This window comes from Rhineura floridana, chromosome 18 (genome assembly GCF_030035675.1).
Source record: "Rhineura floridana isolate rRhiFlo1 chromosome 18, rRhiFlo1.hap2, whole genome shotgun sequence".
Classification (NCBI taxonomy): Eukaryota; Metazoa; Chordata; class Lepidosauria; order Squamata; family Rhineuridae; genus Rhineura; species Rhineura floridana.
Window position 1 is genome coordinate 30,237,361 of NC_084497.1, and position 14,568 is coordinate 30,251,928.

Consider the following 14,568-nt stretch of genomic DNA (forward strand, 5'->3'; position numbering starts at 1 on the left):
GTCCTGTCTGAAAGATGGTCCTGTTGTAGTTAAAAAAACATTTTTTTCACTATCCACTTGAGGGGAAAATTCTCCTAAAAGGGCACCAAGAAACTTTTGGATCCTTGTAAACGTTGGAGGAACCTGGGCATCTCTACTTTCCAGTTAAGGCATTTATAGAGACCCCTTGTATTTTATTTTTGTGGGTGTTATGACCCAGCACCTTAAGAAGCCATCTAATGAATGTAGAGCCAATTTGAGTGTTCCTGAAGTTGCTTATGCTTTTTCTGTTAAGGGCTGGAGGGGTGAAGCCTTCACTGCAACTTCAGATTGAGACGTTTGCAGGCCTTCCCTGGTACAGAGAAAGCTGTCTTATATAGTCAGATTGTTGATCCATCTAGTTCAGTATTGTCTACACTGACTGGCAGCAGCTCTCCAGGGTTTCAGGCAGGGAGTCTGTCCCAGCCCCACCTGGAGATGGCAAGGATTAAACCTTGCACCTTCAGCATGCAAGGCAGATGCTCTACCACAGAGCTACGATGGCCCTTCCTCTTAAGGGGAGGTCAAACGTCTTTGGCCGATAAGCCCCATATCCAGCCTGCAACAACTTCCCTTTTTCCAGTTTCGATGGAAATAAATCCATCCAACAGCAACATCTGCAGAGTAAACAGTGGTGAGGTACTGTGCGCTGGGAAAAAGTGCCTTGCCTTGTCTGGTACTGTTCCAGAATCAGTGCCTGTTTGCATGTGCTGAAACAGTAGCATTTCCCACTCAGCTGGTAAAGAGCTGCTCAACGTTCTGCCTCGCCCAGGTGATGAAGCAGAGAGGCTTTTGTAAGTGGCATGAGATAGATCTTTCTCTCACCCCCCAGACCTGTCGTATGGCACAAATACATTTGTATTGGTCAACAGACTAGGAAACACTTGTGGTTGCCAGCACATGGCCATTTCTAGTCCTTCCCTTGCAGAGGGAAAATGGGGTGGAAGAAGTTCAACAGGACGAGAAATTTGGGGGTGGGGTTCATGTGGAAGATCGTAAGGAGTTATACTGAGTTGCACCACCCAGCCGAGTACTCGCTCCACCAGGGTTGGAGAACATCTGTGGCCCGCCAGATGTTACTGGACTACCTTCAGCCATGACCATGGGCCTTGCTGGCTGGGGTTAGCAGGAGCTGAAGGCCAATAACATCTGGAGGCCAGCACTGGCCTGTAATGACGGGCAGCAGCTCTCCAGGGCTTCAGACAGGAGACTCTTCCAGTGTTACCTGGAGATGCCCAGGATTGGACCTGGGACCTTCTGCATGCAGAGCAGATGCTCTGCCATTGAGCAAATTTTTGATCTTGACTCACAGCTGAGCAATTTTGTCCATCTCTGAGCCAGCACAGAAGCCAAGGCCTCTGTGTTGGGAGTTCAGGGCTCCAAACTCTGCCCTTTGGCTCGTGTTGGTGTCAGGATGGAGTTGGTGGGAATCTTCATCTGATAATATTTTCGCTTAATTTTTTATTATTAAAAATCTCATCTCTTGGGAAAACTCTGAGCCCTCAGGGTTGGGTTGGCTTTAACGAGAGAAATGGGGAAAGCTCCACCCTTTCAAAAAAATAGATTTGCCTATTTTTCTAGAACTTCAGCTTCAGCCATATCTTTTAAGAATTCAAGCTTAGGCCAGCCTTCTTCAGCCTTTAGTCCAAAACATCTGCAGGGCAGCAGATTAGGGTAGCCTGCCTTAGCCTATATATGATGCCCCGTTAAGAAATATGGTGTTCCCAATAATGGGTGAGGGCTCCTGAAAAATTATTAGAGATTTTAGATGAGTTAGGTGGCTTCTCTACAAAGAACAGTGGGATCTTGGGAGCTATCACATGTTTTTGTTTTAATCATGATCCAAGAGTTTACCACCACTGCTGCCACCATTTATGATCATAATTTGCAGACGATGGTAAACTTGAAGCTGAGATCTTTTTCACAAGAGACTGTCCTACGTGCTCATGTGAAACTTGGCATGCAACAGAATACGTTTAGATTGGGAATGGAGGTGGAGACAGTGTCCAGTTGTTGCCCCTGTCTAGATATGGAGTTCTTATACAGGAACATAAACCCTGTGTGGTAAACTAGCTGGAGGGACAATTTTGAAATCCTGCCTGGAAGCAGAGTGAAAACATCGTGTGTGTGTGTGTGTGTGTGTGTGTGTGTGTGTGTGTGTGTGTGTGTGTGTGTGTGTGTGTGTGTGTGTGTGTGTGTGTGTGTGTGTGTGTGTGTGTGTGTGTGTGTGTGTGTGTGTGTGTGTGTGTGTGTGTGTGTGTGTGTGTGTGTGTGTGTGTGTGTGTGTGTGTGTGTGTGTGTGTGTGTGTGTGTGTGTGTGTGTGTGTGTGTGTGTGTGTGTGTGTGTGTGTGTGTGTGTGTGTGTGTGTGTGTGTGTGTGTGTGTGTTCTAAATAAGCAGTTCCTAAATGGAGAATGAGCCAGATCCTCTTTTGATCCTTTTCAAAGCCGTCTTTGGCTATACAGAGGTGCTCTGGAACTTTTTTTGCTAATCTGCTTTCCCCTTTGCCATTGTAAATCCAAGCAGAGTCACCTTAACCCATTTGATTGCTGCCCTTAAGCTCAACCTTTTTTCAACAGAGTCAGCGGGCTTTCAGGAATCCTCACACTGTTTTGCTTCAATGCCCATCATCCTTCTAGGCTATGAACATATTTGGTTGGGCTGGGGTGTGGCCTTGCTGCTGGTGGCTTCAGCATTGTGGGAGCATCTGGGGTTTTATTTCCCTAATCAAGTGATTTTTTGTTGTTGTCATTAGTAGCCCACATCGGAATTATTTTTAATAATACTTGGGGATTGTTTCTCAACAGGAAAAACATGTAAAAGCATTTTTAAAAAATTAAAAGTTTTATCATAACGGTTGTCTGGTTGGATTTTTTCCCTCCCTCTCGCAGTAAAACTGGAACCCAGCTGGGGCCATCCAATGAAGCTGAAGGTTGGGGGAGATTCAGGACAGAAAAGAGGAAGAACCTCTTCACACCGTGCATAGCTAAACTCTTAACTCAGGGAGGTATGCCTGGCGCCATCACCTGTTCTTAGGCACCAGGTAAAAACTTTCCTTTTTACCCATGCTTTTGGCCCTTAATTTGAAGGGCTTTAGGTATCAGTGGCCTCTTTTAATGCGGCAGGCCTTGCAAGACCTGTCTTTATTTGTACTGATCTGTTTTTAGGTTGAGTTGTGTTTGTTGTTTTAATGGGTTTGTTATAATTGGTTTTAATCTTCTTCGTGTAAGTCGCTTTGAGTTGCTTTGCAAGGAAAGCGACTAATATCAATAATAATAATAATGACAACTTGCTGCCATGGGATTTAACAATGGCCACCAACTTTGGATGGCTTTAAAAGAAGATTAGACTAATTCATGAAGGAGGATAAGGCTATCAATGGCTATCTTGCCTCCACTTAGAAGGCACTATGCCTCTGAATAGCAGTTTCTGGGGAGCATAAACTGGGAGAGTGCTGCTGTTGTGATCGTCTTATCGAGGATGCTAGACTAGATGGGCCTTTGGTGTGTGTGTGTGATGCTGGAGCACTTTTGTAGTCTTGCTTACATCCCTTCAAGCTCTTCTAAGCACCTTTCCCACTGTGCTGATTGTTCTGTCAAGTAGGACAGGTTTAGTTTAGCATCTGTGGGTGTGATGCCTTTGAAGATTGCTTCCTTTGCCAAATTGGCAAGCTCTCTTGGTGAAGTAGGCCTGCAAGTTGCCTGTTTGGGCTTGCTTCTCTCTTCCCTTTCAAGTAGGGTAGCCAACTCTGTGGTCTTTTTTTCCCCTTGTCATGGTATGACTCATGTGCCTTTAAGAAACAGTAATGGATTTCACAGGTGAAGCTTTGACAGGCTGAGAACAGGGGAAATCAACTTGCATTTCACGTTTGGAACAGAACGGATCCAAAGAGCTATCTTAACTCGTAAGAAAATCTACATTAGGGCAATACTTGACCAACTGCCATGTTGCATGCTATTTTGTAACGCTTTGGTTGGCCTGATAAAAATATTGCCCTAAGGTGGACGTTGGAATTATTGTAAGGCTGATAGAACTTCACCTCAAAGGAGGGTTTTAATTCATTAATGATGAGACTCCTAGAGCACGTTATAGATAACTTGGGAGGGAAAAAAGGCCCCCTTCAGCCTTGCAATCTCAAAATATAAGACACACAAGGAAAACGAATTGGGAGGAAGGAGGAAATAAGCAAACTGAGGCAGTTCTTAGAAGTGTCTAAACCTGGTCGCAACCCTATGCACACTTACCTGGGTATAAGTCCTGTTGAACACAGTAGGGCTGGCTTCTAAATAAGCATATACAGGGTTTTTGTTGGACACCTCTCTGTATCTAGTGCTAAAGGGTGGTGGACAATAAACGTGTAAACAGTAGCCCATTGATACCAGAAGGGAGTCTTGCTGGTATGGTATACTGTCACCTCCTTTTTATTGCACATGGCAACCATTTTGTGCTGACACCCACAATGCTTTTATCAATATATGGTTACTGGCACCTCATGTTTTACCAAAAAAAGCACTGTGTCTCTCACACACACACATCAGCAGAGGGGTACCAGTGTTGTCAAGGAGACTTTCCCCACACATGCGCTCTTCCCTTGGGCATCTGGCTGGCCACTGTGTGAACAGGATACTGGACTAGATGGGCCCCCTTTGGCCTGATCCAGCAGCCAGGCTCCTCTTAGGCTCTTCTGGAGGTTTTTGGTATGTGGTAAAAATCGTTCAAGAGCACCTGTGGGAGTAGTGATTATTTAATTTGGTATTTATAACTTGCCTTTCTCTGATTAAATCCTACTCAGCTTACAAATATAGCTTCTCTTGCAACTGAACAATGAGAAGATAAGACTGCTGGACTGAAGACAGAGGAGGTCTGGGTTCAAAGCAGCATTCAGCCATGAAGCTGCACAGGCAGACCTTGTTGGGCCTGGCTTGCCCTCTCAGCTACCTCACAGGGTGGTTGCAGGAAGAGCAACAAGGCAAGTGCCTCTCACACACACACACAAAACCTAACCTACCTCACAGGCTTGTTGTGAGGAAAACACGAGGAACTGAGTGTAATTCTTTCCCTTAACCTAGGCTACCTCACAGGATTTTTGTGAGAAAAACAAGGTGCCTGAGAAGGTGTGTGTGTATTCATATCTTACCCAAGCCTACCCCACAGGACAACCATAAAGGGACACAGGGAGCTGTCTTGTATGGAGTCAGACCGCTGGTCCATCTAGCTCAGCATGGTCTGCTCTGACTGGCAGCAGCTCTCCAGGATTTTAGAGGGGCCATACCCAGCCCTACGTGGAGATGCCACAAATTGAGCCATGCACAGCGGTTGCTCTGCCACTGAGCTATGGCCTGATCCCAAGCACTGTGATGGCTGCCCCTTCTCTTTGAGCTTAGTTTACCTCACAGGTTTGTTGTGAGGAGGCTATTATTGTCCGAAAGGATGGGATTAAAATTGAGAGTGCGTTTTTTGGGCGAAGCAAGGGAGTTTACAAACAGTAAAGACCTCTAAGTATATATACAGGTGTGTGTAATGTGTGTGTGCGTGGGCATATCACACACACATATAGATATAGATATATACCAAAAAATGGCTTGTTAGAATGTACATCAAGATTTTTGGGTTATATCCAACTGAGTTTTATTCAGAGTAGACGCACTGAAATTAATGGACGCAAATTATGTCTATTAATCCCTGTGGGTCTACTTTGAAATATTGAATGGTTTATAAACGCTCTTACGTATATAAATATATAAAATTTCATATATTATGCACGCTTGGGTAAAGTTCTTTCAAAACTGTCAATATACACACAGCACACGTGCATATGTGTGTGTGTGTGTTACACAGTCTCTTTTGTGCCCCTTCCTCCTCAGGCCTCCCGAACTACACTTCCCGGCCTCCTTTGCGCGGCGCAGGGCGGCGGCTGAGAGGGCGGCTCCGTGCCTGCCCCGCCCTCTCTCCTTCCCGCCCAATCCCCGCTCGGCGGCTCAGAGAGGAGGCCCGAGGCCGCGGTGAGAGGCGGGCGAGCGGGCGTCCCTCCTCCTCGGCCCCTGTCACGAGGCGGCATCTCCTCCTCCTCGTCGTCTGCCGGTCCCACCCGCAGGATCCGCGCCTGGGAACGGGGCCCTCACCTCGGCCATGGCGGCGGCTCCGCTCCGCCTCCCCTGCTCCTCCTGCTCCTCGTCTTTCCCCCGAGGTGACCCACTGGGGCCCTGACAGGGAAGGGCAGAGCGGGGCGCCGCCTCTCTCTCTCTCTCTCTGCCGCCCACCGAGACCCGCAGGACGGAGGGCCCGCGAGGGGGCGGCGGCGGCGGCATCAGCAGCCGGAGGCGTCGCCGGGGGCCGCGACGGAGGGCCCCGGGCAGGAGGGGCAGCGGCGCCCCGGCCATGGAGCCCCCCGGGCAGGTCAAGGACCGCATCCTGGAGAACATCTCGCTCTCCGTCAAGAAGGTCAGCAATTGGGGAGAGGGAGGGAGGGAGGGAGGGAGGCGGGGTGTGCACGCCGAGAGAGGGGGCAGAGCAAGGCCCCTTGCCCCGCAGAGCGAGGGCGCAGTCCGCTCTCCCGCCGCCCCACAGGTGCCCTTCCCAGCCCCACTCAGCCTCCCACACAGCCAGCCCCCGGGAGTCTTCCAGCCACCCACAGCCCAGTGTATTGACCTCTGTCTCTCCCCCACATCCACCTCCCTTGTAAATCCGCCTCTCCCCGATTTGGGACGCTAAACCCGCCGCTGAGACCCGGTTATTGGGCGCCTTTGGGAGGAAGAGCGGGATATCAGTTGAATGCGGACGAAGCGTTGCAGCCAGCTGAGTTCTTCTCAAGAGTAGACCCGTTGAGATGAATTAGTGATGTTCAACTGCAGCGGGCTCAGTGTTGTTTGCATGCAGCAACAATAATCGAGTTCGTAACTTTGGGTTGCATCTGAAGTTAGGCCTACTCAGAGTACAACCGTTGAAGCTAATAGGCATGACTAACTCAGGTCCATTAACTGAAGTGGGTTTACGCTCAGTACGACTTAGCCAGACGCCACCTGTTGTGTCATCATCGTTTGTTAATATTATTTGCCAGAGCAGCACAGCATAACTTAGAATAATATTAACAGAACTGGACGCCAGTCCTGGCCCTGGAAGGTGGGGACCCATTAAACTCTGTTGTGAGTCTTATTGTTTTGCTTTGGCAGCCTGAGCCCAGTGGCGTGCACAAGGTCCCCAGTTCAGTCCTCAACAGCATCTTCGGTTAGCGCTTGGAGTGTCCCTTGCCTGAAACCCTGAAGTGCCGCCGACAGATAGTGTATACAGTCCTGGACTAGATGGACTAAGAGGCTAACTCAGTATAAAGGCAGTGTCCTCTTCAAACTGGACCTTTACTTAGAACCATGAGGACTAGAAACCTATCATTTTTGTAGGCAGAGCACCATAGCTCAGTGGTAAAGCTTCTGCTTTGCATGTAGATGGTTCAGTCCCTGGCATCTCCAGGTAAGGCTGGAAATGTTCTCTGCCTGAAACTCTGTGGAGCTGCTGCCAATCAGTGCGGACAGTACAGAGTTAGATGGACCAGGGACCTGATTTCACATAAGGTTCCTGTGTGTTTCTGTTGTTCTTTCTTAAAAACTTCAGTATAATATCTGTTGTTGTTAGTCAATATACACAATCAGAGTTACGTCCTGCCTTTCATGCAAGGACCTTAGTAATTTCCCTGCTGTGTCTTGATACCTCTGCTGTAGATGTTGCACGACTTTGACATAGAGGGTTTGGATTAGGGGGTTGTTGAGAGGCTGGAGGAAGAAAGCGGGCGTTCCTGAACACCATATCACCCCACCGGTGCCTGTCTGCACAACCCCTTGGCAAGACAACCAGTCCAGCTGGGTTTATCTGCCTCACCCCATTTCAGCACTGCCACCTCCCCTGTTGTGGCACCAGCTGAGGTGGCATCTCTTAAGCAAAGTCCCTAAATGTCTGTCAGTGAATGCACACCTCTTCCCCACATGGCCTTCTTTGTTCCAACATCCCAGCTGTGGTGCTCTTTTCCTTGCCTTCCTGGAGCTTCCTTATCATAGCTGGACTGTGATAAGTCTGGAACCGCAATCTCTGCAACAGGTAATTTGTAGCCCGTGTCAAATTGTATGTGTGCTAGAGGGCTGTTCACCTTGGCAACAGATGCTTTTAGAGATGCCACTGTTGTTCCCATTTTACTGACAGCTAACAGAGGCTGAGAGAACTCGTGAAGGGAAGGAACACAGTTCCGTGGTGAAGCATCTGCTTTGTCTGCAGAAGGTCCTGGTTCAATCTGTGGCATCTCCAGGTTGGATTGGGAATGTCCCCTGGTTGAAAACCCTGGGCAGTCTTTGCCAGTCAGCGTGGCCAGTCCTGAGCTAGGGGCTGAGCTGTGATAAGGCAGCTGCCTAAGAACCCAAGAAGCACCTGCTGACTCAGGCTGGTGGCCTCTCTAGTCCAGCATCTTGTCCTCACGGTGGCCAGCTAGATGCCCCAATGGGAAGCCCGCAAGAAGGCCCTGAGCACAGCAGCCGCACTCTCTCCACTTGTGATTCCCAGCAACTGGCATTCAGAGGCACGCTACCTCCAGTAGCCGGGGTGGAACATGTTCTCTGGCTGCTCCTGATTTAGTAGCTTCAATGCCGTGCCCTCCAGATGTTGCTGGACTACAAGTCCCATCATCCCTCCTACTGGGAGGAAGGGCAGGATATTAATTTAATGAATAAATAGATAATAAATAAATAAATTACTGGACTGTTCCCCATGCACCCTCTCAAACAAGCAGGTGCTCTCAGTGGAAGGCAGTTTGCCCTTTGCGTTTCTCTGCTGCCTGGAGAAACAATGGATAAGAAGGATACTTGCTAGCGTGTAATTCTCATCATTCCATTGACTGTGTTCCCCAAAACTGCATCATTCGATCTACTAGTCATCTTTCCTTCCCTCAATAATTTTCCTGCCTTCTTTGTCTTCTCTTACATCTTCCCTGCTCCTGGCATTCTTACCCCTTGCCCACAACAACCCCCTAATCCGAATTCTCTAGGCCATTCCATGCAATATCTGTATTATACCTTTGGATGATGTACTCTGATTGCAGAATCAGAAACTATCTAGATCTGATGGTCATTACTTTCCCTGGCTATAGACAACCTCGGGGTCTTCTCTTGTTACTGGAGGGGTTGTTATCTTCACTGTTGAGGTCCATTTTTTAAACAGCTTCTTATTTTGACCAGATCTGGCACTCTGGTTTGTTTATACCCCATAATACGCAACCATCATTCCTAACGCAGAAACTGTTATAGTGGTTTACAAAATATTAGCAAAATGTAACCACAGTTTGTTGGGTATATATCATATCTTGTTTTATATATATGTATCCTCTAACAACAATATACAAGGCACCCCCATATAATGCAAAAATTAAAAACATTCTGATTACCATGGCGAGGGTGGGAAGCGTGTACAGCTAATACTGCCCTGAAATGTCTCATTCCAGGGTGTCACAGACGTTACTCACCTCTTTGTTCGTGTGAGTTCATGGTAGTCATGCCTTTCTGTATCCGAGAACAAATTTGTTCGTTTTGGCATCATCGGGATGTCACAGATTCTATAAAAAAACCATCCCAACGCAGGCGGGACAGTGGGGTTTCTTCCAAAAGTACACAGTGAGCACCTTGGCTGTTGGTGGCAGGTTAGTCACTATTTCTACATCATCCTCTTTGATAGCTCCAGATAGATTGCTCAGCACAACATAAAGTCATCACAACTCAAAACAGTTTAAAACAAACCATTAGCAATGTGCCCTAGATAACAGTGAGCAAATGTCTTCAGCCTTGCTTTCATCTTGTCTCCTCTTCCCCATCTCTGCACCTTTCTTTTCCCCAGCTCCTCCACCCATCCTTCATCAACCCCTCGCTTCACACAGGCCCTCCTGTTTCCCCCAGGCAAATCAACTTCCACTTCTCCCACAGCAGTTACACATATTGTCAGCATTCCGTGACTGACCTGTCCCCCTCAACATTAAAAATGCCATAAGCTCTAGAGCTGGGATGGGACTCTCTGGCCTATGGGCCAGCTTTGACCAATGAGGCCTCCCCATTTCACCCAGGAGTCCATTTCAGCTAAGCCACACCCACCTGCCCTATACCTGACATCATATATTATATTGGGTGTGGGGCAGGTAAGGGCAGGGCTTGACTGAAGGAGGCTTTGCAGATGCTGCCGATTGGCAGATGATTGACTGCTGGGTGCTCCCACTTATTTGTCAAAGTTGCTTTTCAAGATGCCAAATGCTCCCCGATTTGCCCTGAGAGGAAAGCATTGCTGCAACTCCTTGATCCTTCATCAGTGAAAGTGGATTGTGTTGTACAGAAAGCAGACGTGAAATGAAAGCGGCTTGCAGAACTTGTTGGCGAGAGTTGTGGCTTGTCTTGTTATCTTTTCAATCGCATGCGTGCTAAACTCTTGTGGGTTCTTTCAAAGAGTCATGGGAATTGTAGTTTCAGAGAGAAATGCCCTCCGCTTGGGGGGGTGTTGGTGGAGACCTTAACAGTTCAGCCACCCTAGGAATTTCTAATGAAGGGTGGTATTAACTATTGTCTATTTGTTTGTTCTGAGTAAGGAACTGTTGCAGATCTGGTGAACGAAGGTGGCTTAGGTTCCACTGCTGAGGCAAAGTCTAGAGGTTCTGAGCTTGAGTGGTATGACTTCAGTGTGGCTTTTAAGCCTTTTGCATTTACCACCTTTTGATCAACTTTTTGAAACAAAGTTCCCACAGGTGCCAGATTGCGCAGCCTGCACATTGGATGCTGTGTTTGGGGGCAATCAGCAGGTGCATGGAAGGTGCCCACAATGCAGAATGGCCTGAGTGGGAGAAAGATGCTGAGTGTGGCTGCTTGTAGGAGCAGAGCAGCTGTTGGAAATGTAGGCCTGGAAGCCACCCACTGGGCAGGAGGGAGGGAGGCCGGCCATTGCTGGGAGTTAGAGGAGCAAGTGGTTGTCATTCCTCCCTTGCCTCGTGCAGCCTGCAGCCAGTCCAGCATGGCACATTGCCAGAGAAAGGGACCAACAGTAGGGTCCAGGCAGCAAGGGAAGGCTTTGGTCTGTGAGCAGCTATGAATGCTGGTAGGTGTTTTCTGTAGAGCAGGGTCTAATGGCAGCCAAAAGGAAAAAACATAGTGAAATGGAGAAGGACGGCTTTCCAGCTGCCGTGATATCATCAGAGTTTCCTTCAGCGTGACCAAATCGGGGAGCATCAAAGGCACCTTCGCTTCTTCCCCTCAAGTGAAGTTTCACGTGGGCACAAGAGCCAGTTTGCAGAAGTCCACTGTCATGTCAGTTGCTTAAGCAGGTCACTTTCTTCTGGGGTTTTCTGTTGGGGTGTCCTGCAGGATTTTGCCCAGTGGCAGAGAATCTGTGACCTCCATGCACTCCTCCTCACCTCCCCCACCCCCTGCCCTTTGTGAAGCAATTGTTCCTCTTTTGGAGGAGCAGCCACATGCTTTGTGTTGGCCTCGGGCTGCTCCACTTGGAGTTGCACCAGTAGCTGCCTTTCTGGGTTTGGCTGTGTTACAGTCCTTGGCTAGCAAGCTAGCTTTGTGAATGCCAGCTTGAAATCTGGCAGCAGGTGCCAAAGAAGTTGCCTCAGGGTTGCCATTAAAGGGTGCAGGTCTGTGGTGGGCATCATCCACTTCCCACATGGGCCCCGTAACAGCAGCTGGCCACTGAAAATGAGCATCGGAAGCTACCTTATATGGTGCCAGTTCATTGGTCTACCTAGCCCAGTATCACCTCCTTTGACTGGCAGCAGCTTTCCAAGGTGTCAGGCAGAGAGAGGCCTTTCGCTCCTGCCTGATATTCTGTAAGCGGAGATGCTGGCACTGACCCTGGGGCCTTCTGCATGCACAGCGTGTCCTCTGCTGTTGAGCTACCAGCCCTCTGTACAGGGTCTGGGCAGTGGAGTGCCCCCATCAAAGCAAGGGACCAAGTGTGCACACGGAGGAGCTTGCAGAGCGGTAGGCCGAGAAGCCTCCTCAGCGCTCCACTCGGCAGGGGAAGTTGGGACAGCAGACCCAGATCCTCTGCTGGTCTTGGTACGATGGGTCAGGCTTGAGTTGAGCGAGCCCCTTCTCGGAGAGGAGCCTGTTTACGATGCTGCTTGTCACACCAGTACAGGCACTTGGGCAATCACGTGGGTGCCTCTTGCACGTGGATGCTCTTGCACGTGGATGCTGTTTGGTTTGCCCATCAAAGGGTTTATAAATAACGCCGTGACTCAGACATTCCCAAAGGAGGAAACTGTGCCCGGTCACCTTACTGGTCATCTTTGCTTGTGGCGTGGGCCTGACCAGAACTGATCAGCCAAGAAAGGTGCATGGCAGGTGGAAGAGCCAGTTGACGTGAGCTGGCAACCTTATCGGGGAGGGAGATCCCGCTTCCTGTCCTTCCCACGTGTTGGAATTTTTCAGCCACCCAGAGCAGCTTTTGCACTGTTGGCTGTGTCACCAGTTCGGCTGATGAGGACATGTAGCTGTATCCCGTGGTGTTATTGGTTGTTCATATCCAGGACTACTGAAAGTGGGGTACAGAGGGGGTATTGCTGTATTGGGCATGGAGCCAGTAGGGTGACCAGCTTTCATTTAAAAATAAAGTAAGTCTCTAGCCCCTTGCAGGCTGACAGGTATGAAGCAAAGCGCGCAGGCACCCTTCCAAGCCATTGCTTTGTGACATGCGAGCCTGGTCCCGCCTCTCAGGGACTTTAGCCAATGAGTGAAGTCAGAACTGTGAATGATGAGTGCTGTAGAGGAATTTATAGAGTCATACAGCCCAAGGGAAGACCAAAAAGTGGCTCCGTGCAATGGAGAAGGCACTTTCCTGGCTCATTTTTGTGGTTTATTTTGGAACTGTTTTTTTCCACCTTCATTGATAGAGAAGTGATTGTTGTCCAGAGGGAATAATTAAGAAATCTAGAGTTTTAGTGGAGTTGTGACTGGGCAGTCATGAGTCCACCCAAAAGAAAAGGCAGCAGCAAAGACAGGAGCTCTTTCAAACTCAGGCTTAATTTTTTGCAGAAAAAACTGTTTTTTTCTGAGTAAGTAAACATTGAATAAGAGTTACCCTGCAAATTCAAATAAAATCTATAATTACCTCATCCATATTGCAGAGGGGGTATTGTGATTAAGCTTGGGTTACATCAGCCCTGCGAAGTGGTCCAACATTGCTATACAAATACTGCTGGGGGGGGGATGAGAGACAGTTGTGTATGACAGCCCTGCAGTGTAGATATGTTGCTGTTTTTAAATTTATATTTCATCCTTCCCTCCGAAGGAAGCCTCTCCATGGGTTTTTAGGGAAGCACAGTTGGGGAGGAGGCTGTTAAGTTGATTGTAGGAGAGAGAGAGAGAGAGAGAGAGAGATTAATTGCTTTCCCACCCATGGGGAGAAAATAGGGGGACTCTTGGGGGTGGATTGTCGCTGTTGGTATTGACACTTTGATGTTTTATCCATGCCAGGGCCCTTTTTGCTTTTGGGGGAGGCAGCTGTTTGATCTTTACTGTTAAAGCGTGCTGAAGTTACACTGAGTCATATATAAGCCCAACAGATGCCCTTAGAATACTCTGCTTTTGGCCCATTTAATCTTGAAATTATCCATTCATGGGTATCTGACCGGCTGCAGCTCTCCAGGGTTGCAGGCAGGCAGGGGACATTCCCAGCCCTACCTGGAGTTGCTGGGAACTGAACCTGGGACCTTCTGCATGCAAAGCAGGGGCTCCATCACCACCTTCCTCTTTCCCAAGGAATAAAGTAAGATACCGGGCCTCATGGTTCCGAAGAAAGGGCTGGTTTAAGTAGGGAGACGTAGAAACCTGTTTCATACCACGCCAGGCGCTTGGTCCATCTAGCTCAGTGTTTTCTGGCAGTAGCTCTTGGGGGCTTCAGGATGTCCCCAGCCCTACCTGGAGATGCCTTTGGGGACTGAAGTTAAGACCTTTTGCATGCAGAACAGGGGCTCTACCACTGAGCTACTTTGGCCCTTCTTCAAGGGCCCTCAGCGTTGCTTCTCTTGCACTGGCCACCTCCAGCATTTGAAAGCTCCTGAGAGGCAGCCAGGCCAAGCTCCTCCAAACTCTGCCGGTTGGCACTGGGAGCGGCCCTTCCGCGCTGCTCCCACAGTGCTGTCGGTGCTGGAGCCGTCTGGATAGGTGCGCTTAAAGACACGCCCCTTGGCTCATGGTGGGTGAGCAATTGCAAAATGGGTGCTTAGGGGTGGTGCCTCTTCTGCCCCAGGCTCTCCCTGTGATTCCATCATTTTGTTTCAGGAGCCTCATTCAGCTGAGGTAGCACATTGCTTGGGCCTCCCTCCCAGAATTGTCTGAAGGTGTGGCTGGGAATCTTGGCCTAGGGAAGAGTCCCCTCCCCCCGTCTCTCCTGCTCCATCCGTTGGTATGGAAGCCTGTGGCTGCCTGGAAGGGCCGTCTGTATCCACACCTGTATCCACGTGCTGCAGCCATATGGAGGCAGTGCTGGAGGAGGGCACTCCTGGACCCCTACGAGTACTTGGAGGGAAGGGCC

General features: G+C 49.0%; 1 protein-coding gene across 3 annotated transcripts in view; it reads left to right on the forward strand.

The window, feature by feature from the left end:
* The first annotated feature begins 5,975 nt into the window (after window positions 1–5,975).
* PLEKHM2 (pleckstrin homology and RUN domain containing M2) overlaps window positions 5,976–14,568 on the forward strand; it is a 29,532-nt gene continuing 20,939 nt past the window's right edge. For 2 of the 3 annotated variants that reach the window (XM_061601715.1, XM_061601714.1), the window contains exon 1: window positions 5,976–6,459. In XM_061601715.1, the coding sequence (XP_061457699.1) occupies window positions 6,397–6,459 (63 nt within the window). In that variant the 5' untranslated portion in view covers window positions 5,976–6,396. The remainder of the gene's footprint in view (window positions 6,460–14,568) is intronic. The other variant, XM_061601713.1, reaches the window with a different exon arrangement.